Source organism: Piliocolobus tephrosceles, chromosome 9 (genome assembly GCF_002776525.5).
Source record: "Piliocolobus tephrosceles isolate RC106 chromosome 9, ASM277652v3, whole genome shotgun sequence".
Taxonomy (NCBI): Eukaryota; Metazoa; Chordata; class Mammalia; order Primates; family Cercopithecidae; genus Piliocolobus; species Piliocolobus tephrosceles.
The window spans coordinates 33,727,149-33,752,935 of NC_045442.1; the positions used below are offsets into that span (position 1 = coordinate 33,727,149).

Below are 25,787 nucleotides of genomic sequence, written 5' to 3' on the forward strand. Positions count from 1 at the left end.
TTTTAAAGTCAGGGTCTCGCTCTGTTGCCCAGGCTGGAGTGCAATAGTGCGATCTCAGCTTGCTGCAGCCTGCACTTTCCAGGTTCAAGCAATGCCACCACAGAGCTGCTCCCCCATACCCCTGCCCTGAGTAGCTGCGACCATAGGTGTTCACCACCACGTCCATCTGATTTTTATATTTTTGTAGAGACAGGGTTTTGCCATGTTGCCCAGTCTGGACTCGAATTCCTAGGCCCAAGGGATCTGCCTGTCTTGGCCTCCCAAAGTGCTGGGATTAACAGACGTGAGCCACCGTGCCCAGCCTCACCAGTGCTTTTTGAAAGAATATACTGACTCATTTGGAGGAGTACAGGGAACCCAGGCATTAATATTTTTCTAAATTTTTTTAAGCCTTCAAAATGTATGTCTCCAGTGCTTATCTCTCACCTGGGTTTAGAATGGTGGATTTAGGGACCTATTTTTATAGTTTTCTATACACTTTGCTGAATTCTTTATTTTATTTTATTTTTTTTGAGACAGGATCTCACTCTGTTGCCCAGGCTGGATTGCAGTAGCACGATCTAGGCTCACTGCAGCCTCAACTTCCTGAGCTCAAGTTATCCTCCCACCTCAGCCTCCCCAGTAGCTGGGACTACAGGCATGCACTACCACACCCAGCTAATTTTTTTTTTTTTTTTTTTTTTTTTTTTTTGAGACGGAGTCTCGCTCTGTTGCCTGGGCTGGAGTGCAGTGGCCGGATCTCAGCTCACTGCAAGCTCCGCCTCCCGGGTTCACGCCATTCTCCTGCCTCAGCCTCCGGAGTAGCTGGGACTACAGGCGCCCGCCACCTCTTTTTTGTATTTTTAGTAGAGACGGGGTTTCACCGTGTTAGCCAGGATGGTCTCGATCTCCTGACCTCGTGATCCGCCCGTCTCGGCCTCCCAAAGTGCTGGGATTACAGGCTTGAGCCACCGCACCTGGCCTAATTTTTGTATTTTTGTAGAGACAAGGTTTCACCATGTTGCCCAGGCTGGTCTCGAGCTCCTGGGCTCAAGCAATCCACTCTCCTCGGCCTCCCAAAGTGCTGGGATTATAGGTGTGAGCCACTGCGCCCAGCCCATCCCCGTGTTGTTCTCATAAATCCATATCATCCTTTTGGGCATGTATCACTCGGGCCCAGCAGAAAACAGAAGGCACACTCAAATTGGGTAATTGGAAGAGGTCCAACTTAAAGCAGAATGGAGAAGCTTAGGGAAAATAACGAAGGATTGTACTATATGTCAAGGCTAGCTGGAGAGCCACCCTGCTTCTGAAGGGGCGGGGGAAGGGATGGTTACCTGACGCAAGAGAAAGCTGTTCTGAGGTCTTCATATGGTAGCTGTGACGTTTAATAGAACAATGCAGCCAACTCACAGCCCAGCAGGGAGAGAGCCAGGGGAGTAAATATCACAACCTCACTGTCCCTTTGCCTTCAGACCTCCTGCCAGTGCCATCCATTGGCTGAACCCAACTGAAAGCCAGAGATAGGGGAGATCTTGTTCAGTTCTGGTGTGCCAGCCTCCGGGAACACAGGGCAGGCTGAGGCAGACCTGAAAGGGCAGATTTTCAGTATCCTCAATCTGTGCCAAGTTCAGACCTTGATTCCAAAGGCCACATTAGAAATTACTTATTAAACTGTTTGGTATCAGTGTCTATCAGGGTAAAAGTTTATAGTTTGTGATCTCAGGAGATTTTTAATGAAGTATATCCAGACTTGAAGATATGTTGCTTAATAAAAATTGCTGGCCAGGCATGGTGGCTCACATCTGTAGTCCCAGCTCTTTGAGGGGCCAAGGCGGGCAGATCACTTGGGGCCAGGAGTTCCAGACCAGCCTGGCCAACAAGGTGAAACCCCATCTCTACTAGAAATACAAAAATTATCTGGGTGTGGTGGCGCATACCTATAATCCCAGCTACTCAGGAGGCTAAGGCATGAGAGTTGCTTGAGCCCAGGAGGTGGATGTTGCAGTAAGCCAAGATCAAGCCACTACACTCCAGTCTGGGCAACAGAGCTAGACTCCATCTCAAAAAATAAACATTACTGAGTCCTCCAGTCCTTCTTTCGCATTCATATTTTATGACGTACCTAAAATTTTTTTTTTTATTGTGGTAAGTGTACATACCATAAAATTTACCATTTTAACCATTTTTAAGTGTATAGTTTTGTGGCATTAAGTAATTCACATTGCTTTGCAACCATTACTACCATTCATGTACAGAACTTTTTTTTATCTTCCTACACTGAAATGCTGTACCCATTAAATGCTAACTCCCCATCTCCTCTTATCGCCCCTACCCTCTGGCAACCATCATTCAGCTTTTAATCTCTATGAACTTGACCACTCTGCGTACCTTATTCATGCAGTATTTGTCCTTTTGTGTCTGGCAGATTTCACTTAGCTTAATATCTTTTTTTTTTCAAAGACTCTGCGGCTCAGGCGAGAATGCAGTGGCACAATCACAGCCTCAATCTCCTGGGCTCAAGCAAGCCTCCCACCCCAGCTTCCCAAATAGCTGAGACTATAAGGCATCTGCCCCTGTGCCTAGCTAATGTGTTTTTTTAATTTTAATTTTTTGTAGAGTTGAGGTCTCACTGTGTTGCCCTCCTGGGCTCAAGTGATGATCTTCCTCTCTTGGTTTCCCAGAGTGCTGAGATTACAGGCATGAGCCGCTGAGGCCAGCCTCAGCTTAATGTCTTCAAGGCTCTTCTGTGTTGTAGCACTTTACAGTGTTAAATTTTTTTTTTTTTTTTTTTTCCCCCCCCCCCCCCCCCAGACAGAGTGTTACTCTGTTGCCCAGGCTGGAATGCAGTGGCACAATCTTGGCTCACTGCATCCCCCACTTTCTGGGTTCAAACGATTCTCCTTCCTCAGCCTCTTGAGTAGCTGGGATTGTAGGCATGCATCACTACACTTGGCTAATTTTTTTGTATTCTCAGTAGAGATGGGGTTTCGCCACGTTGGCCAGGCTGGTGTCTTGAACTCCTGACCTTAGATGATCTGCCTGCGTTGGCCTCCCAAAGTGCTGAGATTACAGGCATGAGTCACCGCACCTGGCCCTACATTGTTAATTTTATTTTATTTCTGAATATGTTTTCACTGATACATTTACTCTTATGGCTTTTAACTTTTACGTGTCCATTCCGATGTCTCACAAATCTGCAAGATGGATGATGTAAGAGCAAAGGTCGCAGGACTTAAGACATGGCAAATGAGTGGACCTGAGCAGGAGAGGTGGCATCATTTGGAGGAAGTACTCCAGATGTGGAAAGTTCTTAAATATATGGGAATGACCATGGAAGAAATAAACAGCAGTAAACCAAAAAACAAGTTCTGAGCAGGAAGTGCCTTATGGGAGCTGAGACATTTCATTTGGATGAGACTGCCGGGAGTACTGTTTATGAATGACAAGCAGGGTGGGACAAGGTTACACAAATCTGAAGTGGGGCCTGAAAACGGCGTGCTGTGGCCAGACACATTTAGAAATGCCGGATTGAAAAGGATTCTTGCTAAATTATCTCAGTCTTCAATATACTAATTTTTTTTTTATGCTACTCTAAGAAGGAAATGTGGTCTATAGCCTTCCTGGAATTTATCGTGATCGTGGAGCTCTTGTATTTTGGAGCACAAAGATTAGTGTCCTCAGAACATGTTTTGGGAATTGGTGGGGACTAAACTAAGCTTCTTGGGTGTAGGGACTGTAATTTATCTCCCACACAACACCTGGAAGGTTCCTGGACACATCATTGGAGCAAAGCTGGATTAATAGGTAACTGCCAAAGGCTTTAGTCCATAAAAAGTGTTAAAATATGCTTGAGGCACAAAAAAAATCACTGCAGATTTGAGTCTTTCCCCCACCCCCCAATGAATGGGTAAGACTGAATGAGTGTCTCCTTTTGAGATTAGTGCTCAGGCTTTATTTTTTCCCCAGTTGGGTAGATACTTGGTGATAGGAGTTGAATTGCTTAGGACAATAGAGGAGACTCTAAATGCTACTGTCTGCCACCAACAGGATTAGAGAGTAAATACTTAAGAGTGTTGGGTAAAGGGTCATCAAATGATTCATTTACCCAGTCACGCCAAATTTTTAGTTTGCATAGGGCTTTGGTTGATGCCATTTGGCTTGATGAATATTTGTTGAATGTATGAATTACAGAAAATAGGAAGATGTGTAAATTCTTATCCAACTGTGTGATATATAAAAATTGACATTTTAGAAAGATTAATCAGGTTTACTGCCATTTTAGTGGGGAGAACAGAGCTGCAATTCTGTTAAAATTCCTTGTATTTTAATTTGTAATTACTTGGCCAGTAGGAATTGGTATTGTATTTTGTTTTGTATTTTAATTTGTAATTAAATTTGTATTTAATTTTATTTAATTATATTTAATTTGTATTTAATTGTATTTAATTTAATTTGTATTTAATTGTATTTAATTTGTAATTCCTTGTATTTTAATTTGTAATTCCTTGGCCAGTAGGAATTTGTAATTCCTTGGCCAGTAGGGAGAGGAAAAAGATACTTAAAAAAACAAAAACAAAACAAAAAACTGCTGGCTAGGCGTGGTGGCTCACACCTGTAATCCCAGCACTTTGGGAGGCCAAGGCCGGCAGAGCACCTGAGTCGAGGAGTTCAAGACGAGCCTGGGCAACATGGCAAAACCTCACCTCTACAAAGAAATTAGCCAGGTGTGGTAGTACACACCTGTAATCCCAGATATTCAGGAGGCTGAGGTGGGAGGATCACCAGAGCCTGGGAGGCAGAGGTTGGAGTGAGCCAAAATCACACCACTACACTTTAGCCTAGGTGACAGAGACCCTGTCTCAAAAAAGAAAAAAACCAACAACAACAAGAACTGTAAACAAAATATTGGACTCTAGTTAAGATATGTATGTCGAAGTTTGGTGGGAAATGTTTGTGGTTTATTTTGAAGTGCATCAAAATAAAAAATATATATATATTTGAAATGCATCCAAAAAATAACACAAATTGATAAATGAATAAAGGGATAGATAATATGTGGTAAAGTAACTGCAGTAAGATGTTAATACTAGAATCTAGGTGGTGGGTGTAAAATTCTTTCAACCTCGCTGTTTGAAAATTTTCATAGTAAAATGTTGGAGAAACAGAAAAATGGAAGTCTAGAGGATGTTGAAGGAAGAACCAATGAGGTTTAAGAAAAGTGATGTTTGCCATAAAAAGAACGTGGGCATGGAAATCGAACAGGCCTGAATTTGAGTTCTGGTTTAGCTATTTGTCAGCTAAAGAGATTGAGTAAATTGCTCAGTTGCGGTGCTGGGTTTTGAACCCAGGCACCCTGGCTTTGGAGACTTGCTGTCTACCCTGCAGAGTCATGAGGATTTAAGCTCCTAGATCAGTGTCTGATACTTGGTGGATAATCATACAGTAGCTATTGTTCTTAGTGTACCATCTGCCATAGAGGATGAAGAAGTCCAAGATACTAATGCTTGACCTGGAAGAGTTTTATGACATTTCTATGGCACTGTTGCCAGTGCCATACATAGATAGACAAGCTGGAAGGTAAAACTATTTGTAGGGAAGAGATGTAGTTGTAGATAAGTAGAACTTGAGATTTTGATATGAATAGTTTCATATATTGTGACAGGTTGGATTATTGGAAAAACATTTTTAAAAGATAAGAATAAAAAAATAGGCTGGGCGCGGTGGCTCAAGCCTGTAATCCCAGCACTTTGGGAGGCCGAGACGGGCGGATCACGAGGTCAGGAGATCGAGACCATCCTGGCTAACACGGTGAAACCCCGTCTCTAATAGAAAATACAAAAAACTAGCTGGGTGACGAGGCGGGCGCCTGTAGTCCCAGCTACTCGGGAGGCTGAGGCAGGAGAATGGCATGAACCCGGGAGGCGGAGCTTGCAGTGAGCTGAGATCCGGCCACTGCACTCCAGCCTGGGCGGCAGAGCAAGACTCCATCTCAAAAAAAAAAAAAAATAATAATAATAAAAAAATAGTTTCATATATTTTCCCAAACTTCAGCAAATCATTTGTTCACCAAAAATCTGAGACTATTTTATGTGCCAGGCACAGCTGTAGACCAGTAAACAAAACAAATCTCTTCCTTTACAGAGTTTACATTGTAAAAGGGTTTGTAGAATTTTCTTTCCAAAGATATTTATATTTCAAATGAGAATGATTCTCTAAAGGTGGAAAGACAGGCATTCACCAGAAAGGGAAGAAGATGGTGTTTTCATAGCAAATTTTCCTGCTGTCCCTGAAATCATGCCATCTAGGCAGTAATTTCCTCGGTGTTCTCTCAAGCCCATCTGTGTTCTGATTTCCTCTGCAATTCTTTTTACTTCCATCTGGAGTTGGTGGAACAGCTTATAGAAGCCATTTATGATTGTTTCAAAATATATGCTCAGGCTTCTAAAATGGCTCTGGCATGAATAAGAGTAGCTGCTTTTCACAATGTATACAGGGCAGAGAAGACAGACGAGATTCATCATATTATACATACTTTCGGGTCTCACACATGAATCATGTCATTTAGCGAGGCCGTGACTTCAGTACCCTTCTGGGGTGTGTGCTCCTCAGCGATTACGCACTCATTCCAGTGGAGTAGGAGGTCAGTCAGTAAAAGTATTTATGGAGCCAGATTCTCCTCTGCTTCTGAGTCATTTTCTGGTACAGTGAAAGGTTCTCTGGGAGAAGCTTTAACTCTTTCAGATTACGAGCGTTACTCCCTTTGTGTAATAGGGTAGTTCTCTAAGTAATCATATGGGGCTTATGCTAATTCTTTACTTGATATTTTAGATAATTAGATATATTTAGTCTGATAGATGAAATTTGAGAAAATGTGGTATAAGAAGAAAAATAGTATCTACATTGGCCCAAGGTTAAGGAATTGTTTTAATAACATATAACCATCTAGATGGTTAAAAAGTTTGCAAGACTTTATGTGTGTGTGTGTTTTTTTTTTTTAAATACGTAGGACACCACCCTTATGTGGAAGTCTGACATCTGGCAACTTCAGTCCTCTGGAAGACAGCCAGAAAGTAAGAAAGGGGCCTCAGTGCACGTAAAAGTAACTGTTGAAAAACTCTACCATGAACACGTGTCCTTTCCCACCACAGCAGAGTTTGTTAGCCTCGCATTTAGAGCTTGTTTACTTTTATTTATCTGGGATCTATGTATAATTTTGGTAGTGTGTGTGTGGTCTCCCCTCCGTAGCAGATCATAAGCAGCAATGTAGCAAGGGGGTGGAAAAGTTGACGGAGGAGAGCAGAGGGTAGGCTGACATTGAAAGAGAAAGGCCTAAAAGATAGACAGTGCTGGTATTGTGTATCACAGCTTAATACAGTAATGTGTAGTCTTAATAATGAACTTGGACCCATCAGCCAAAGAGTAAATCATGTTCAAGGTGTTCTAATAAAAAAGTCAGGGAAGTCTGGAGTGTGTCTATTTTTTTTTTTTTTTTTGAGACAGAGTCTCGCTCTGTCGCCCAGGCTGGAGTGCAGTGGCGCGATCTCGGCTCACTGCAAACTCCGCCTCCCGGGTTTATGCCATTCTCCTGCCTCAGCCTCCCAAGTAGCTGGGACTACAGGCGCCCGCCACCTTGCCCGGCTAGTTTTTTGTATTTTTTTTAGTAGAGACGGGGTTTCACTGTGTTCGCCAGGATGGTCTCGCTCTCCTGACCTCATGATCCGCCCGTCTCGGCCTCCCAAAGTGCTGGGATTACAGGCTTGAGCCACCGCGCCCGGCCGAGTGTGTCTATTTTTAAACAATCAAAGTTAACCAGGTTTTGACATGTTGAAATGGTAAGCTCTGTAGTGTTTATATGTTTGAAATAGCACATTCTTTGGAAATGCTATAGCAGTGACACAAATTTGAGCTTGCAGTTGATTATGGAAATGATGCATTGTAATAATGACTAAAATAGAGCAGCTATTATACCAGCCCTGACCTAGGTGACTTCACACTGTTAGCATACTGGTTAAGGCTTTGGAGACAGACAGATTTGGTTTCCCATTACACCTCTGACTTACTATGTGACCTTGGACAGCTATCATCTCTCTGATCCCGTGTCCCCACCTGCCAAATGGGAACCAATAACATATGATAGGGTCCTTGCAAGGACTCAGGGAAGTACATGGTACAATGCATGTACCTAGGAAGTACTCAGTGAATGTTAGGCACTATTATAACTTTAATAGTCTTGATGATTATTATGAAACTATGATTATCTCCATTTTTCTGGATGAGGAAACTGAAGCCCAGAGAGTTTAAGTAAGATGTCCAAGGTGAAATCACTAATAAATAGTGGAGCTGGGCTGTGGACCTGGGTCTCTCTGACTCCAGAAGCCTAGTGCTTTACATTCATATATGCTGCCTCCTCAGCATGTAATTATAATTAGATTTTTTTTTTTTTTTGGTAATACTTAGAGAAAATGTGTGAGTAGCATCTATGGGAAATACCCACTTACCACTTCTCTTTTCCACTGTGGACTCAAGTCATCTTGTAGACAAAAAGTCTGTAATAAGTAACACAAAGATAACATACCTTTGCTTGACAGTACAAATTAAATAGGTAATGTTTGATTGTGTAGCATGATTTATTAACATCTTCTAGGTACTCCATATGAATATACTCAATGATTTATTATATGCCTAATATGTTTATCCACATCAGTGTTTTCTTGGATATAATTTTTTTTTTGAGACATAGTTTTGCTCTTGTTGCCCAGGCTGGAGTGCAATAGTGCAGTTTTGGCTCACCGCACCTCCGGTGCAAGTGATTCTGGGTTCAAGTGATTCTCCTGCCTCAGCCTCCGGAGTAGCTGGGATTACAGGCATCCCCCACCACGTCCGGCTAACTTTGTATTTTTAGTAGAGATGGGGTTTCTCCATGTTGGTCAGGCTGGTCTCAAACTCCCAACCTCAGGTGATCCACCCACATTGGCCTCCCCAAAGTGCTGGAATTACAGGCATGAGCCACTGCACCTGGCTGGATTGTAAATTAACAGACATCAGGTATGGTGGCTTCTGCCTGTAACCCTAGCACTTTGGGAGGTCAAGGTGGGTGGCCCAGGAGTTTGAGACCAGCCTGGGCGACATAGTAAAACCCTGTCTCTACAAAAAAATACAAAAATATTATCTGGGCATGGTTATGCATACCTGTAGCCATAGATACCCAGGAGGCTGAGGTGGGAAGATTGCTTGAGCTTGGGATATCGAGGCTGCAGTGAGCCACTGCACTCCAGCCTGGGCCTCAGAATAAGACCCAGTCTCGTAAATAAATAAAATTAACAGAGCTACCACCATCTTTTCTTTTTTTGTAATTAGACACTTCATGCTTTTTGATGTGATGATGGTTTTGTGTGAGATGGAAGTTAGAGTCCTCATTCATCTCTACCAAGACCAAATAAGTACTTGAGCTGATTAAAGAAAAATAGACTTGTACTTGGGAGGCTGAGGCAGGAGGATCACTTGAGCCCAGGAGTTCAAGGCTGCAGCGAGCTATGATTGCACTCCAGCCTGGGCAACAGAGCAAGACCCCATCTCTAAAAAGAAAAGAAAAGAAAAGAAAAATAGATTTCAGGCCTGGGTACTCTGGTGATCTTCAGCTGTTCTTTTAAGAGACCTAGGGAGAAATGTAGCTGTCATCACGGCTGATTGTCTACAGGTGGATAGATGTCCACTACTTATGTCCTGTCTTTCTGCTGCTTCAGTACATACTTAGGTTCCCCAGCCACATGCATCAAGGTAGTGGACACATCGTCCTATTACAGCACAGACACCGTAACAATACAAGGATACTCTCCGGGGTTGGGGCACTGACTTCTATGAACTGAGAACACATACTTGATCTGGCATAGGATGCTAAATCTTATCTGGAGGTGCCATCTACATAGTCCTTTCTTCCTTTCTTACAGATTTTTACTTTTCTAACTTTTTAAAAAAATAAAATAGACATGAAGTCTTGCTGTGTTGCCCAGGCTGGTCTTGAACTCCTGACTGCAATTGATCCTCCAATCTCTGTCTCCCAAAGTGCTAGGATTACAGACATGAGCCATTCAATTGGTTTTCCCTTTCCTTTTCCTTTTTCCTTTTCTGAGACGGAGTGTTACTTCGTTGCCCAGGCTGGAATGTAATGGCGTGATCTCGGCTCACTGCAACCTCTGCCTCCTGGGTTCAAGCGATTATGCTGCCTCAGCCTCCCAAGTAGCTGGGATTATAGGCACCCACCACTGTGCCTGACTGATTTTTGTATTGTTAGTAGAGACGGGGTTTTACCATGTTGTCCAGGCTGGTCTCAAAACTCCTGACCTCAGGTGATCTGCCCACCTCGGCCTCCCAAAGTGCTGGGATTACAGGTGTGAGCCACCGCGCCAGCCCCCAATAGGTTTTCCATCTAGGCCTTTGAGGCGTGGTCCTGCTGTTACTCTTCAGGTTGTGGTACATTTGTTTGCAGATGGTCTCAGTAGGTGGGAACCAGAATGCCCTCAGTTTGAGTCCTGGCCCTGCTGCTGTGAGTGCTGTGATCTTGGACAAACAATGTTTTCTAACTATACTAAGCCTTAGTATCCTAATCTTTAAGATCATTATGGGGAATGCCATATTTAAAATCCCTACTTTTTAAAGTATTGTATTTTAAAATTACCATGTTTTCTGGTGCTTTAAAAATGTTAATTTCCTTACTGCCCTCTTCAGGCATTCTGAAAATCCTACATTTGCTGACTTGAATATTTTCTATCACTGTGAGGTCTAGGTTTTTGTTTTTGTTTTTGTTTTTGTTTTTTTGTTTTTGTTTTTTTTTTTGTAATTCCTGAATTCCTTTGAGGGCCAAATGAAAAATATATGAGGAAATTATTATTTTTAAATTAGACCAGGTATGGTGTCTCATGCCTGGAATCCCAACACTTTGGGAGGCCGAAGCAGAAGGATCACTGAAGCCAGGAGTTCAACACTAGCCTGGGTAACAAAGTGAGATATCTTTTTTACAAAAAAAAAAAAAAAAAAAGGGTAGGCATGGTGTCTTACGCCTGTAATCCCAGCACTTTGGGAGGCTGAGGTGGGCGGATCACTTGAGGCCAGGAGTTTGAGATGAGCCTGGCCAACATGGCAAAACCCTGTCTCTACTAAAAATACAAAAATTAGCTGGGCATGGTGGCGCATGCCTGTAGTCCCACCTACTTGGGAGGCTGAGCCTCAAGAATCACTTGAACCCAGGAGGCAGAAGTGGCAGTGAGCTGAGATTGTGCCACTGCACTCCAGCGTGGAACACACAGCGAGGTTTCATCTCAAAAAAAAAAAAAAAAAAAAAAGCCAGGCACAGTGGTATGCGCCTGTAGTTCCAGCTACTCAGAAAGCTAAGGTAGGAGGATCACTTGAGCCCAGGAGCTGGAGGCTGCAGTGAGCTGTGATCACACCATTGCACTCCAGCCTGGGTGATAGAGCAAGACCGTGTCCCCACCGTGAAAAAAAAGGAAAAAGAAATGAGAAATAACTTTGATATTTTAAAATATGAGGCCAGGCACAGTGGAGCATGCCTGTAATCCCAGTACTTTGGGAAGCCAAGGTAGGCAGATTGCTTGAGCCCAGGAGTTTGAGACCAGCCTGGGCAACATGGTGAAACCCTGCCTCTAGTAAAAACACAAAAATTAGCTGGACATGGTGTGGCACATGCCTGTAGCCCAAACTTCTTGGGAGACTGAGCTGGGAGGATCACCTGAGCCCCGGAAGTCGAGGCTACAGTGAGCCGTGATTGCTCCACTGCATTCCAGCCTGGGCGATGGGAGTGAGACCCTGTCTCAAAAATAAAATAGGAAGTACTAACTTATTTGCTTAGCTTTGGCTTCATTTTAAGAATATTTATATCTTAAGCTTTATCATTCCCAAGAAATAGATCTATATTGCAGTGTCTTAAATATTGATGTTTTCTGTTTCTCTTGATCTTTCTTTCCAGATTATAAAACATGGAGGCCGGCTCAGTGGTTCGAGCCATTTTTGACTTCTGCCCTAGCGTGTCAGAAGAACTGCCGCTCTTTGTGGGAGATGTTATTGAGGTGCTGGCAGTGGTGGATGAATTTTGGCTTCTAGGAAAGAAGGAGGATGTTACAGGTAAGTAAGAGACTCATAATGGACCACAGGCCCTGACTTCTTTCCATATTAAAAATAAAGACCAGCACTGCACTCCAGCCTTGGCGACAGAGTGAGACCCTGTCTCAAAAAGAAGAAAGAAAGAAAATTATTCCTAGCTGGGGGCAGTGGCTCATGCCTGTAATCCCAGTGCTTTGGAAGGCTGAGGTGGGTGGATCACCTGAGGTCAGGAGTTCAAGACCAGCCTGGCCAACATGGTGAGATAGTGAGATCCTGTCTGTACTAAAAATAAAAAATTTGCCGGCTGTGGTGATGCATGCCTGTAATCCCAGCTACTCAGGAGGCAAGGCTGGAGAATTGCTTGAACCCAGGAGGCGAAGGTTGAAGTGAGCTGAGATTGTGCCATCGCATTCCAGCCTGGGCAACAAGAGCAAAACTCTGTCTCAAATAAATAAATAATAAAAATAAAAATAAAGACTGGGCACGGTGGCTCATGCCTATAATCCCAGCACTTTGGGAGGCTGAGATGGGAGGATTGCTTGAGGTCAAGAGTTTGAAATCAGCCTGGTCAACATAGCAAGACACCATCTCAATAAATAAATAAATAAATAAGGACGGGAGGGAGGAAGGGAAGGAAAGAAAGAAAAGAAAGCTAGCTAACTGGGAAGCCCAAGTCAATAAATTTCAGAATCCTTTTGTGTTTTCCTTCTGTATTCATATGTGGTCTCTACCAGTTAGGGGAAGATTTCTGTTACCACTCCATCTCTCTGTGTTGCTTCCTTCAAGAGGCCGCACTGCTGGACACCAGCTGCCCCAGCCCAGGTTTCTATCCAAGTCTTTCCCTTTCCCCCACTTGCCCTTCCCAGGTCTTTATCCTTTGTGTTCAGTGCTATTATTCCTCTTCTCAAAACATGTGTTATTCCTTTCTTCAGAACCCTGTTGTTTACTACTGCTTTTCATAACCAGCTTTATGATTTGTGGAACACAAGGTGCTCTCCACCTTGTTTTCTCTGGCTGTCTTCTTTGAACGTTTTCTACCCTTTCTTTCATTCTTCACTTGATCTTAGGCAAAAGGCTGAGAAGTGATCTTTCTTTCATTTTCTTCAAAGGAGCATGATTCATCCTGTTCATTCCCTCCTGGATCCATGGCTGACCCAAATTTATTAAAGTTATCCTTTACCCTACTACATGCTACCTACCTCCCACATTCCATGCACCTGGTTAGCTTTCTTCAATTCTGTAAGACACATGTTCACATCGATTTCTTTCATTAATTAGCCTAGGGAAGGGTGGAAGCTTTTCCCACACCACATGCATCTGTGTTAATCCAATCCTTAACTTGCATATATTCATATTTATGTTTAAGTCTGGGTTGGAGTCCTTCAAGCACACTCTGTTGACACTTAACCCACATTTGAGAGATAAATAAATTATTTCCCAGTAGAAATGATATCTCAGCTGAGACAAAAATGATGAGAAGGAGTTAGCAAGGCAAAGATGGTAGGCAGAGAGGATTGCTTGCTGAAGGTCCCTGGAGTGTGAGAACACAGGGGACCTAGAGAAGTTTAGTAGGGCGTGAGGTGTGAGTGGTTGAAGGGGAAAGGTGGGCTGGAGAGATGAGCAAAAGCTGCATCATGGGAGACAGAGTATGCCATGGTAAGGAGTAAAGGAAATGGGAAACCCTGAAAGTGCTTTGAACATTATCAGATTTGAATTTTAGAAAACTCACTGCTGCAGACTTAAGAATGATAGAAAGGGACAAAATTGAAGTCAGGGAAGCATTTGGAAGGTTGCTGCAGTAATCCAGGTGAGAAATGGTGATGGCATGGACCAAGGTGGTGGGTCTGGAGATAAACAGACCCAGAGATAGAAGGTAGAATCAATCAGACTTTCTGATACTTTCCAACTGGCAGGCCCTGTCTTTCTACCACCACCAATTAAAACCTTATCCACCTTCAGATTCAAATACTATTGTTTTCATAAAGTTTTTTATGTTCTTCCTGACCTGTTACCTACCGTCTTTGAACTTCCGTGACAATTTGTGTACTTACATTGTGATAGCAGATTTCAGGATTGAATTATTATTTGTGTCTGAATTCGACTTTTTGTCTGAACTAGGTTTTTAGATCTTTGAAGACCAAAACTATCTTACTTATGTTTTCCTCTGCGGTGTGCTTTGCATATAGCATCCCCCAGTAAATGCGTATGGAATTGAATTGCATTCTCTCTGTTCTACGTGCATCTAGTTTTGTGCACTATACTTCTCTCCAACAGATTCTCCAATTATGAGTTTTCACAGAGTTTTCAAGTTAGGGTCTATACATGGACTAAGAAGAAAAGTTTTTGTCCTTGTACACAGATGGAAAAAGAAATTTCAGTATTAAAATTTAATATGCTTGCTTTTATTTTCAGGACAGTTCCCCAGCAGTTTTGTGGAAATTGTGACCATTCCCAGTCTAAAAGAAGGAGAGAGGCTGTTTGTATGCATTTGTGAATTCACATCCCAAGAATTGGATAGTCTTCCCCTCCATCGAGGTAAGCTGCTCATCAAATAGTAGACTATTTGAAATTAGATTTTTGGAGTCTGCCCATTTCAACAACCATATCCTTTTTGAATTTGTGAAGTGGCTTAACCTCTAGAGAGTCCTCGGCAATACCAAAGTAGCGTGGACATAATGATGCCTTATAGTTTGGTACCATTTTACAATTTCCACAGTATTTTCTCACAAATATATTCTCACTTGATCCTCAGCACAGACCTGGGAGGTAGGAAAGTGGGGATTATTAACTGTATTTTATAAATAATGAGAGCAAAATTCAAAGACTGTTGGCTAAAGGTGAGAAGTCTTGGCCTCAGAATGTGAGCTCATCATATTCTAAGTCCAGGATTATCTTTCCACTGCCCCCATGCTATAACCACACTTCAGGCTCATGCTCTCTCTCTCTCTTTTTTTTTTTTTTGAGGAAATAGTCTCACTCTGTTGCCTAGGCTGGAGTGCAGTGGTGTGATCTCAGCTCACTACACCTTCTGCCTCCCAGGCTCAAACAGTCCTCCTACCTCAGCTTCCTGAGTAGCTGGGACCACAGGCACATGCTACCACGCTGGGCTAATTTTTAGTAGTTTTGGTAGAGATGGGGTTTTGCCGTGTTGCCCAGGCTGGTCTCAAACTCCTGGGCTCAAACAATCTGCCTGCTTCAGCCTACCAAAGTGCTAGGATTACAGGCATGAGTCACTGCGCCTGACCAACTTCAGGCTTTATTTCTCTTTTTTTCTTTTAAAAACTGATATGGGGCATGGGGGTAGGGAGAAAAAAAAGAAAAAAGCTGGATACGGCTTTGCTAACAATGTTACCATTTATTAATGCATAATAGTAGAGCAGGAATTTTGATATGGAAATTAAGAGACAGGTGCAAAACCTCCCCATTTTACTACTGTCTCATCAGAGCGAGTTTAAAGGGAAGTGATTTAAAACAGATAGTCATATTTAGCCAGGCATGGTGGTATGCACCTATAGTCCTAGCAACTCAGGAGGCTGCGGCAAGAGGATCACTTGAGCCCAGGAGTTGGAAGCTTCGGTAAGCTATGATCACACCACTGCACTCCAGCCTGGGTAGCAGTGAGACCCTGTCTCAAAAAACAAAAATAAATAAATAAATATACATTAAAACAGGTAGTCGTAGCTGTCTCTCCGTGATTTTCCAAGCATTTTTCCCTTCTTGCACTCTGATGAGATGAATGAACTATAAACTATAAACCATTTCAGCAAGTGTCCTTAAGTCTGTTTTGCGTAAACAGAGAAACCAGTAGTGTTCCATAGACAGAAGCTTCTGGTCAATCCAATTTTGTGATGACTCAGTCATCAAAACAGTAGAAGTTATTAGGTGTGTTATTAATATGACTTGCTCTTTGGCATATGGCACAAAAGGGACAGGCTTGACTTCTTAAATCATGTACACACCCTCCCCCTCCCAGAAAATCCTAGCAAACTTCTGTAACCCTTAGTGATAAGAATGGAATAATGAATTTTGACCTTAATCCTCAAAATCTGTTTTGAGAATTTCTTTATTTTTAAATTTTGTTTTATTTTGTTTGTTTGTTTATTTGTTTTTTGAGACAGAGTCTCATTCTGTCAAGGCTAAAGTGCAGTGGCGCAATCTCGGCTCACCACAACCGCCGCCTCCCAGGTTCAAGTGATTCTCGTGCCTCAGCCTCCTGAGTAGGTGGGACTACAGGCGCCTGCCACCACACCCGGCTAATTTTTGTAGTTTTAGCAGAGATGAGATTTCACCATATTCGTCAGGCTGGTCTCGAACTCCTAATCTTGTGATCTGCCCACTTCGGTCTCCCGAAGTGCTGGGATTATTTATTTTTTATTACACAAATTTTGTTTTATTTTTTTTAAAACACAGGGTCTCAACAGTGTTGCCCAGGCTGGTCTGAAACTCCTAGCCTCAAGTGATGCTACCACTTCAGTCTCCTGAGTAGCTGGGATTACAGACCTTACTTACTTAACTATAAGAAGTATCATTAGGATTAATAAGAGGCTGGGTACAGTGGCTCATGGCTGTAATCCTAGCACTTTGGGAGGCCAAAGGCAAGAGTATCCCTTGAGCCCAGGAGTTTGAGATCAGCCTGGGCAACATGGCAGGACCTTGTCTCTACAAAAAAATAAAAAATTTTTTAAAAAATTAAAAAATTTAAATTAGCCAGGCATAGTGTTGCATATCAGTAGTGCATGCCCGTGGTCCCAGCTACTCAGGAGACTGAGGCAGGAGCCTGAGCCCAGGAGGTTGAGGCTGCAGTGAGCTGTGTTTATGCCACTACACTCCAGCTTGGGCAACAGAGCAAGACCTTGTTTCAAAAAAAGAAAGGATTAATAAGAGAAAACGCCACCATGCTCTGTTGTTTTGAGGGTTTCTTGCACTTCACTTTATACTCAGTATCTACCTCAGTTCTGTATACTTTCTTGCTAATCAGTATTGGGGAGGTAGACAGAAATAGATTAACAGATTATAGCAGGTACCCTATCTGTCCTTACTCATAGCTCGCCCAGTGGAGTCTGTAGTCCGTATCTGATGGAATGGAGAAAGGAAAAGAGTGCAGTGGCTTCCGCTGAGCTGTTCAGAGGGTGTGGGTAGCGTGGACTTTTCTTAGGAAGCATGGCCATCCGAGAGATTCTCAGAAAGAACCTGGCATCATGAGTCACCTGTCCAAAGACTGACTCAAGCTCAGGCCAGGACCTGGAATCTGTAGATTTTATCTTGACTACCTTTTAACCAATTAAGCCTATTAAGCTTAAAGATGTAAATGGAATCCAAAGGAAAAGGATGCAGGGCAGGGGGATACATTGGGAAAGAGAGACTAGCACCAGATGTACTAATTATCCATGGTTTTATCTTGTTCTCCTCTCTGTGATAATCTACTGCCAGTAAACACCCTGACCGGTCAGCTTTCCTTCTATGCCTTTCATAGAAGGAACGCTTCTATGAAGCTTTCACGTCTTTTTTAGCTCCGTCTTTTAATTTGGAAACATAAACCTTTGAGGATGGAGAAGTTAGTTATACCTATGCAATTTGTCTTTTTCTGGGAAACTTAGCTTGTGACACAAATTATTTTAATTTCTCTTTTCTGTACATGACAAGTCACATCAACAGGTATTAATTTTACTGGTGGGAAACAAAATCACTAAAAAATGAAAGTATTGTTTTATGCCAGGTACAGTTTATCAGACTTGCATCTAGGCTTCCTGTTTTTCAAGTCTAGTGCTTGGGATGACGCTTCAACTTCCTAGACTGAAAATCACTTTTTCCATTAGATCAGTGTGTCTGTAAATGAAATGTTGATGATGGAATATGTCAGGAGGGGATTTGGAAACCTTAAGAGTATGTGGAGCCAGGCATGGTAGCTCATGCCTGTAATCCCAGCACTTTGGGAGGCCTAGGCGGGTGGATCACCTGAGGTCAGGAGTTCGAGACCAGCCTGGCCAACATGATGAAACCTCATCTCTACTAATAATACAGAATTAGCTGGGCATGATGGTGCATACCTGTAATCCCAGCTTCTTGGGAGGCTGAGGCAGAAGAATTTCTTGAACCCGGGAGGTGGAGCTTGTCGAGAGCCAAGATTGCGCCAGTGTAGTCTAGCCTGGGCAACAAGAGTGATACTCCTTCTCAAAAAAAAAAAAAGTATGTGGGATAATGTTTGAGATCTGTTGTGTTTTACCACGTGCCTTTTTAGTTCATTGTTGTTTACTTACCTTTAAGAAGTATTATTAGGATTAATAAGAGAAAAAATATGTATGTAATTTATAGATGTCTGTATGTATTTAGAGCAGGCAGTATAGCTTAGGGGATAAGAATTCTGACAGGCATAAGTTTAAATCCAAGTCCACCACTTAATAGCTGTGACCTTGGACTAGTTACTTAAGTCTCTCAGTCTCAGTTTTCTTATCTACAAAATGAGGATAATAATATAATACCTACCTCAGGGTGATTGTGAGGATTAGATGAGGTTGTACATGGAAAGCATATGGCAGTAGGTAAGCGCTCAGTAAATGCTAGCTTTCTTATTAGTCTTTTTTTTTTTTTTTTTTGAGACGGAGTCTCGCTCTGTCACCCGGGCTGGAGTGCAGTGGCCGCATCTCAGCTCACTGCAAGCTCCGCCTGCCGGGTTTACGCCATTCTCCTGCCTCAGCCTCCCGTGTAGCTGGGACTACAGGTGCCCGCCACCTCGCCCGGCTAGTTTTTTGTATTATTTTTAGTAGAGATGGGGTTTCACCGTGTTAGCCAGGATGGTCTCGATCTCCTGACCTCGTGATCCACCCGTCTCGGCCTCCCAAAGTGCTGGGATTACAGGCTTGAGCCACCGCACCCGGCCTCTTATTAGTCTTAACCTGGGCGCCTGGGCTTCGTTGATGTGCTTTGGGTATCTTGTTTCTGGGATAATTCTGTGAAGTTTTGTGTGTCTGTTCCCAGAGAGATTCTATGTGAAATCAGAACCACTGATCTTTGTTCCAGCAGATGTCACCCTTCTTCCTTTTCCTGAGGCTATGTAATTGTTTTGGACTATTGCTAGTGTTTTGAGTTAAAATATATATATATTTTTTTTATTATATTTTTTATATTATATATATATATATATATATATATTTTTTTTTTTTTTCTTGAGACAGAGTCTCACTCTGTCGCCCAGGCAGGAGCGCAGTGGTGCAATTTCTGCTCACTGCCACTTCCACCTCCTTGGTTCAAGTGATATTCATGCCTTAGCCTCCCGAGTAGCTGGGATTACAGGCGTGTGCCACCACCCCCAACTAATTTTTTGTATTTTTAGTAGAGACAGGGTTTCACCATTTTGGCCAAGCTGGTCTCGAACTCCTGACTTCAAGCAATCTGCCTGCCTCGACCTCCCAAAATGCTGGGATTACAGGCATGAGCCACCACGCCTGACCTCGAGTTATATTTAAACTGAGAAACAAGTCTGTCTCTTGGAAGAAGAATTAAAACAGGTGGCCAGTGCCCCTGACTGTCCTAAAAAAAACGGAGAGGAGAAAAGAAAGGTGGGGGGTGTAGGGGAGCAAAGAACAAAAGCAGTTAAGAGATTAGTACAAGGAGGCTGGGCGCAGTGGCTCACGCCTGTAATCCCAGCACTTTGGGAGGCCGAGGCAGGTGGATCACGAGGTCAGGAGTTTGAGATCACCCTGGCCAAGATGGTGAAACCCCATCTCCACCAGCGCGGTGGCAGGCGCCTGTAATCCCAGCTACTCAGGAGGCTGAGGCAGAAGAATCACTCGAACCCAGGAAGCAGAAGTTGCAGCGAGCTGAGATCGCACCACTGCACTCCAGCCTGGGCGACAGAGCAAGACTCTGTCTCAAAAAAAAAAAAAAAAAAAAAAAAAAGAGACTAGGACAAGGAAAAGACAGAGAAAGAGGAGAGAAAAAAGTTAGTGCATATTATGACAAGTGATAGAATATCACTAATAATTGCCTCACATAACACAGAATGCTCATCCCTTGGCCATAACCTCATGTTTCTAGATCACCTGCCCCCTCAAACAAAAGGCCAATAGAAAATACATTGACCAGTGGTATTTATCAGTCAAAGAACATATGTTGTAAATTTGTGATGCCATGAATGTGAGCTTTCAGGAAGGAAGTTCTGACATGGCTCATATGTGGTCAGGCTGCATAAAGCACGTAGTTCCCTGGCATTTAGAGAGAGTCCCAAAAGGAGGTTGTGAGGAACCCAGGACTGCAGTCAGACTGCTCATATCCGATTCTAAGAAGACCTGCGTTCCTTCTTATCATTTTATTCCTAATGCATTTCCTGTCCAAATAAAAAAATCCAATCAGAGGAAACAAGCAGTGTGGCTGGGATTAATTGTGCATGAGTCAAAGGCTCAGGCTGACCCTAAGGGTCACCACACTTCCTATTTTTCTGTTCTCAAAATCTGGTCTTGCTATTCCAGGAGTTCCTCATATTGGTATTTCAGAAGTCTGGGAATGACCACTAGTTATTTTGGAGACACTGATCTAATGGAAAAAGTGATCCTTTCCTAAGGAATCACCTAGGATCCCAGGGGAATAGCTTGTAGGACTCTTTCTGATGAAAAGCAGAGACTTATGCGTCAGTAACAGGGTTATAGAATAGGGACATTGAGGCAGAATATGGTGACTCACACCTTTAATCTCAGCAGTTTAGGAGGCCTAGGTGGGAGGATCACTTGAGCCCAGGAGTTTGAGGCCAACTTGGGCAACAAATGAGATCTCATCTCCACAATTAAAAAAAAAAAATTAGCTGGGCACAGTGGCACACGCCTGTAGTCCCAGCTACTCAGGAGGCTGAGGCAGGAGGATTGCTTGAGCCTGGGAAGTCGAGGCTACAATGTGCAGTGATTGAGCCACTGCCTTCTAGCCTGGGTAACAGACTGAGACCCTGCCTCGAAAAATAATAAAATGAATTTTAAAATAAAAAGGGTATTGAACCAAATAATTTCTAAAGTACTTTCCAGGTTCTAAATTATATATGTTTTTGAAAATTCACCTTTACTATGTAGAAATAACCAATAAAATAGCAGTCCACCAGGTAATAAAGCTTATCAAAACAGTTACCCTGCTGAAAATAGACAGGAAAACAAGCTTTATTATGTGGGTTCATGGGGATCTGACAAAACCAGGAAAATATCATAATTCTACAGCTTTAAGAAAGCCAGTTCATTTCAAAGCCAGCAGAGTGGGAGTTATGGCACGCTTTTATTCTTCCCCTTCACCAAGAGGCCCATTGTGTCTGAACAGCAGTCAATCACCAGTCGTTCCGTCTGGTCCCTGGGGCCCTGGGGCCAGAGGGGGGAAAATTACTTATGGTTTTTTTTTGTTTTTTTTTTTGAGACGGCGTCTGGCTCTGTTGCCCAGGCGGGAGTGGAGTGGCGTGATCTCAGCTCACTGCAAGCTCCGCCTCCCAGGTTCACACCATTCTCCTGTCTCAGCCTCCCCAGTAGCTGGGACTACAGGCGCCTGCCACAACGCCTGGCTAATGTTTCGTAATTTTAGTAGAGACTGGGTTTCACCATGTAAGCCAGGATAGTCTCGATCTCGTGACCTTGTGATCCCCCTGCCTCGGCATCCGAAAGTGTTGGGATTACAGGCATGAGCCACCGCGCCCAGCCTTGTGGTTTTTTAGGACCCCAAATTCTGACCAAGGGATAGGGAATCATAAGTTAAAGGAATGTAGAAATATAGGACCAAGACCCTATTTTTTGAGAACATTGAAACAAAATAATATCAAATTTGTGAAAATATGTTGGGCATCTCTCTCTGAGTCTAAAATCTTATGTTAGGTGCTGTATAGTGTATGAAAATACAAGTATCAGAATTCATGATGTAGACAATAATTTCTTTTCTAGGCTATAGACAGCCAAGATGAATGTGAGCTTCTAAGGTTTTTTAGAGAAGCAAGCCAAGGTTTCAGATGGAGAGACGGTGTAACATGAGTAAGGCTTTGGGGTTAATAATGATGTGGCTTCGTAACAGTGAAAGCCCCCTTGTGTGGAATAGGGTCTCATATCATAGGTGAGATAATATTGGATAGTTGGAGAAGGGGAAGGTTATGACTGGATAATCATGAATGTAAGTTTGCTTTGGGGTGAAAGCATAAGTCTTTTGGTAGCTCAATAAAGCTCTACAGAGAGTGTTCAGAGCAAATTTATATTTTGTATATTTTGGGAAATAAGAATAGGATTATTGGGGAAGAAGCCATTAGCAGTAGGCTCCTTGTGCTTCATAGTAAAAGTTTGGCCTGGGGAGGGAGATGATAAAACTGGTATATTTATAATCTTGATTTGTCATGAATCATTTGGTAGACTTGAAGAAATAATGACCAGAGACAAGATTTAAAAGGGTGAGATGGTGGGAATTGGACCAGGGTCGTAGCATAGAGCAATTAGTAGAAGGAAGAGGCTGGGCACAGTGGCTCACACCTGAAATCCTAGCACTGTGGGAGACTGAGGCAGGTGGATCACTTGAGTCCAGGAGTTCGAGACCAGCCTGGGCAACATAGTGAGACCCTGTCAAAATAAAAATTAGGTATGGTGGCACATGCCTGTAGTCTCAGCTACTTGGGAGGCTGAGGTGGGACAATCGGTTGAGCCTGGGTGGTCAAGGCTGCAGTAAGTCGTGATTGCACCACTGCACTCAACCTTGGTGATAGGGTGAGACGCTGTCTCCACAAAAAAAAAAAAAGAAAAAGGAAGAAATATTTTGAAAGAAGGAATTAGAAGAAAAAAGGAAATTAGCAGCAAAAGTCAGTTTGGAAAGCAGAATGTAATGAATTTATTTGGGAGTTGGAGTTGAAGAATAATCATCATTAGCAAATGAACATCAAGGGCTTCCTATGCAAAAGGCATCATACCAGACTCTTGAGATACCAAAGAGAAGGTGGTACCTATCATTAAGGAACCTGTAACCCCGCTTGGGAAGATAAGACAGACTTAGGTTGTTTTTTTTTTTTTTCTTATTTATTTTATTTTATTTTATTTTTTAGAGACAGGGTCTCTCTTTGTCACCCAGACTGGAGTGCGGTGGTCCAATCATAGTTCACTGTAGCCTTGAACTCTTGGGCTCAAGCAGTCTTCCCCCATCAGCCTCATGAGTAGCTGAGACTACAGGCAATAGCCACCTTGCCTGAGTAGACTGAAGTTTTTTGTTGTTGTTGTTGAGATGGAGTTTCGCTCTTGTCATACAGGCTGGAGTGCAGTGGTTCTACCTCAGCTCACTGCAACCTCTGCCTCAGCCTCTCGAGTAGCTGGGGTTATAGGCGTGTACCCCCACACCCAGCTGATTTTGTATTTTTAGTAGAGACAGGGTTTCACCATGTTGGCCAGGCTAGTCTTGAACTCCTGACCTGAGGTGATCTACCCACCTTGGCCTCCTGAAGTGCTGGAATTACAGACCTGAGCCACTGCACCTGGTCTAAATTTTTTTTTAATCAAGAGCGTATAAAAATCAAGAGCATAAAAGATAACCCGGTTTTCCAATGTGCTTGACTATAAAATGACTCATAGGATTTTGCCAGGTGCTTTGCTACCCAGATCTTGTTTTACCTAGGCCAGGTGCATTCCTTGAACACCTCTGACTTGGGTACTGGGTGAGAAGGAAATTTTAACTATAAAAGTGTAGGTAAGATTAACTTTAATCCTAACTGTAAGATTAAAATGGATAATCTACAAATGAATAGCTTATAATCAGATAATTAAGTGTTTGTTGTAAAACAATTGATTATAAAATTAGAGTAGTTTTTTCAAAATTAAATCATAAATCATATAGAACTGAAATTTTAATTTCATTTTTCCAGAAACACATACTGTGCTCTTATCCTTTCTTTACCTCAACATCTTCTGCAATAAGACAGATGCTAACTGTTCAGCTTACGTTTTGTGAGGATAACCTGGAAACTGGTTATTTTCAAAAACAAAAATGGTGGTTATTGGTACCTTCTTTTAAGATCTCATTATAATATATTTTCAGGACAGGGATAGTTCAAGAAGGCCTCTGGAGAACATGATTGAACATTCATTGCCCATACCCTTCATCTCCAACACAGAACCCTTTACTAAAGATTTCTTTCTTATTTTTTTGAGACAGGGTCTCGCTCTGTTGCCCAGGCCAGAGGGCAGTGGTGCCATCATAGCTCACTGCAGGCTCAAACTCCTGGGCTGAAGCGGTCCTCCTGCCTCAGATTCCCAAGTAGCTGGGAATACAGCACTCACCACCACACCTGGCTAATGTTTTTTTATTTTGAATAGAGGCGAGGTCTCGCTATGTTGCCCAGGCTGACCTTGAACTCTTCTGCTCAAGCAATCCTTCTGCCTCAGCCTCCCAAAGTGCTGGAATTACAGGTGTGAGTCACTGCACCTGGCCTCCTTGTATACTCTTAAAAGTTATTGAGACCCCAAAGAGCTTTTTTGTGTTTTGGGGGTTTTTTGTTTTGTTTTGTTTTTGTTTTTGAGACAGTGTCTTTCTCTGTCGCCCAGGCTGGAGTGCAGTGGCACAGCCATGACTCACTGCCAGCCTTGACTTCCCAGGTTCAAGTGATTCCCACCTCAGCCTTCCAAGTATCTGGGACCATGGGTGGGCACCACCACACCTGGCTAATTATTGTATTTTTCCCAAAGAGCTTTTGTTTATGTGGGCTGTTTCTGTTGATATTTATCATACTAGCTATTACAACTGGGAATTTTTTTTTTTTTTTTTTTTTTTTTTTGAGGCAGAGTTTCACTCTTGTTGCCCAGGCTGGGGTGCAATGGCATGATCTCGGCTCACCACAACCTCCACCTTCCAGGTTCAAGCAATTCTTCTGCCTCAGCCTCCCTAGTAGCTGGGATTATAGGCATGTGCCGCCACCCCCAGCTAATTTTGTATTTTTAGTAGAGACAGGGTTTCTCCATGTTGATCAGGCTGGTCTCGAACTCCTGACCTCAGGTGATCCACCTGCCTCGGCCTCCCAAAGTGCTGGGATTACAGGTGTGAGCCACCGCGTCCGGCCACAACTGGAAATTTTTAAAACTTGTTTATCAATCCATTAAAAACCCATGACATATTAACATAAATAACATATTTTTATGTAAAATAAGTATAGCTTTCCAAACAAAATTAATGAGGAATGACATTGCTTTACATGTTTGTAAATCTTTTTAATGTTTGACTTACTAAAAGAAAACCAGATTCTATTTGCATCTGTATTCAATCTGTTGCAATATGTTGTTTTCATGGAATTATGTGAAGAAAATCCAGCTTTACACAAATATGCAATGGGAGATGGGAAAATGTATTTTAATAGTCTTTTCAATAACTGCAAATATTCATCGTTGATACTGCACCAAAATTCAACGAGTGGTAATTTCTTTGTTTGTTTGTTTGTTTGTTTGTTTGTTTTTGAGACGGAGTCTCGCTCTGTTGCCTGGGCTGGAGTGCAGTGGCCGGATCTCAGCTCACTGCAAGCTCCGCCTCCCGGGTTCGCGCCATTCTCCTGCCTCAGCCTCCGGAGTAGCTGGGACTACAGGCGCCCGCTGTCTCGCCCAGCTAGTTTTTTGTATTTTTTAGTAGAGACGGGGTTTCACCGTGTTCGCCAGGATGGTCTCGATCTCCTGACCTCGTGATCCGCCCGTCTCGGCCTCCCAAAGTGCTGGGATTACAGGCTT

General features: G+C 42.8%; 1 protein-coding gene across 2 annotated transcripts in view; it reads left to right on the plus strand.

The window, feature by feature from the left end:
• The window catches only part of DNMBP (dynamin binding protein), a 127,449-nt gene that overhangs the window by 26,039 nt on the left and 75,623 nt on the right, over nt 1–25,787 (plus strand). The window contains exons 2-4 of one of the 2 annotated variants that reach the window (XM_026446552.1): nt 6,989–7,052; nt 11,963–12,117; nt 14,509–14,631. In XM_026446552.1, coding sequence (XP_026302337.1) covers nt 11,973–12,117; nt 14,509–14,631 — 268 coding nt within the window. In that variant the 5' untranslated portion in view covers nt 6,989–7,052; nt 11,963–11,972. The remainder of the gene's footprint in view (nt 1–6,988; nt 7,053–11,962; nt 12,118–14,508; nt 14,632–25,787) is intronic. The other variant, XM_023206401.3, reaches the window with a different exon arrangement.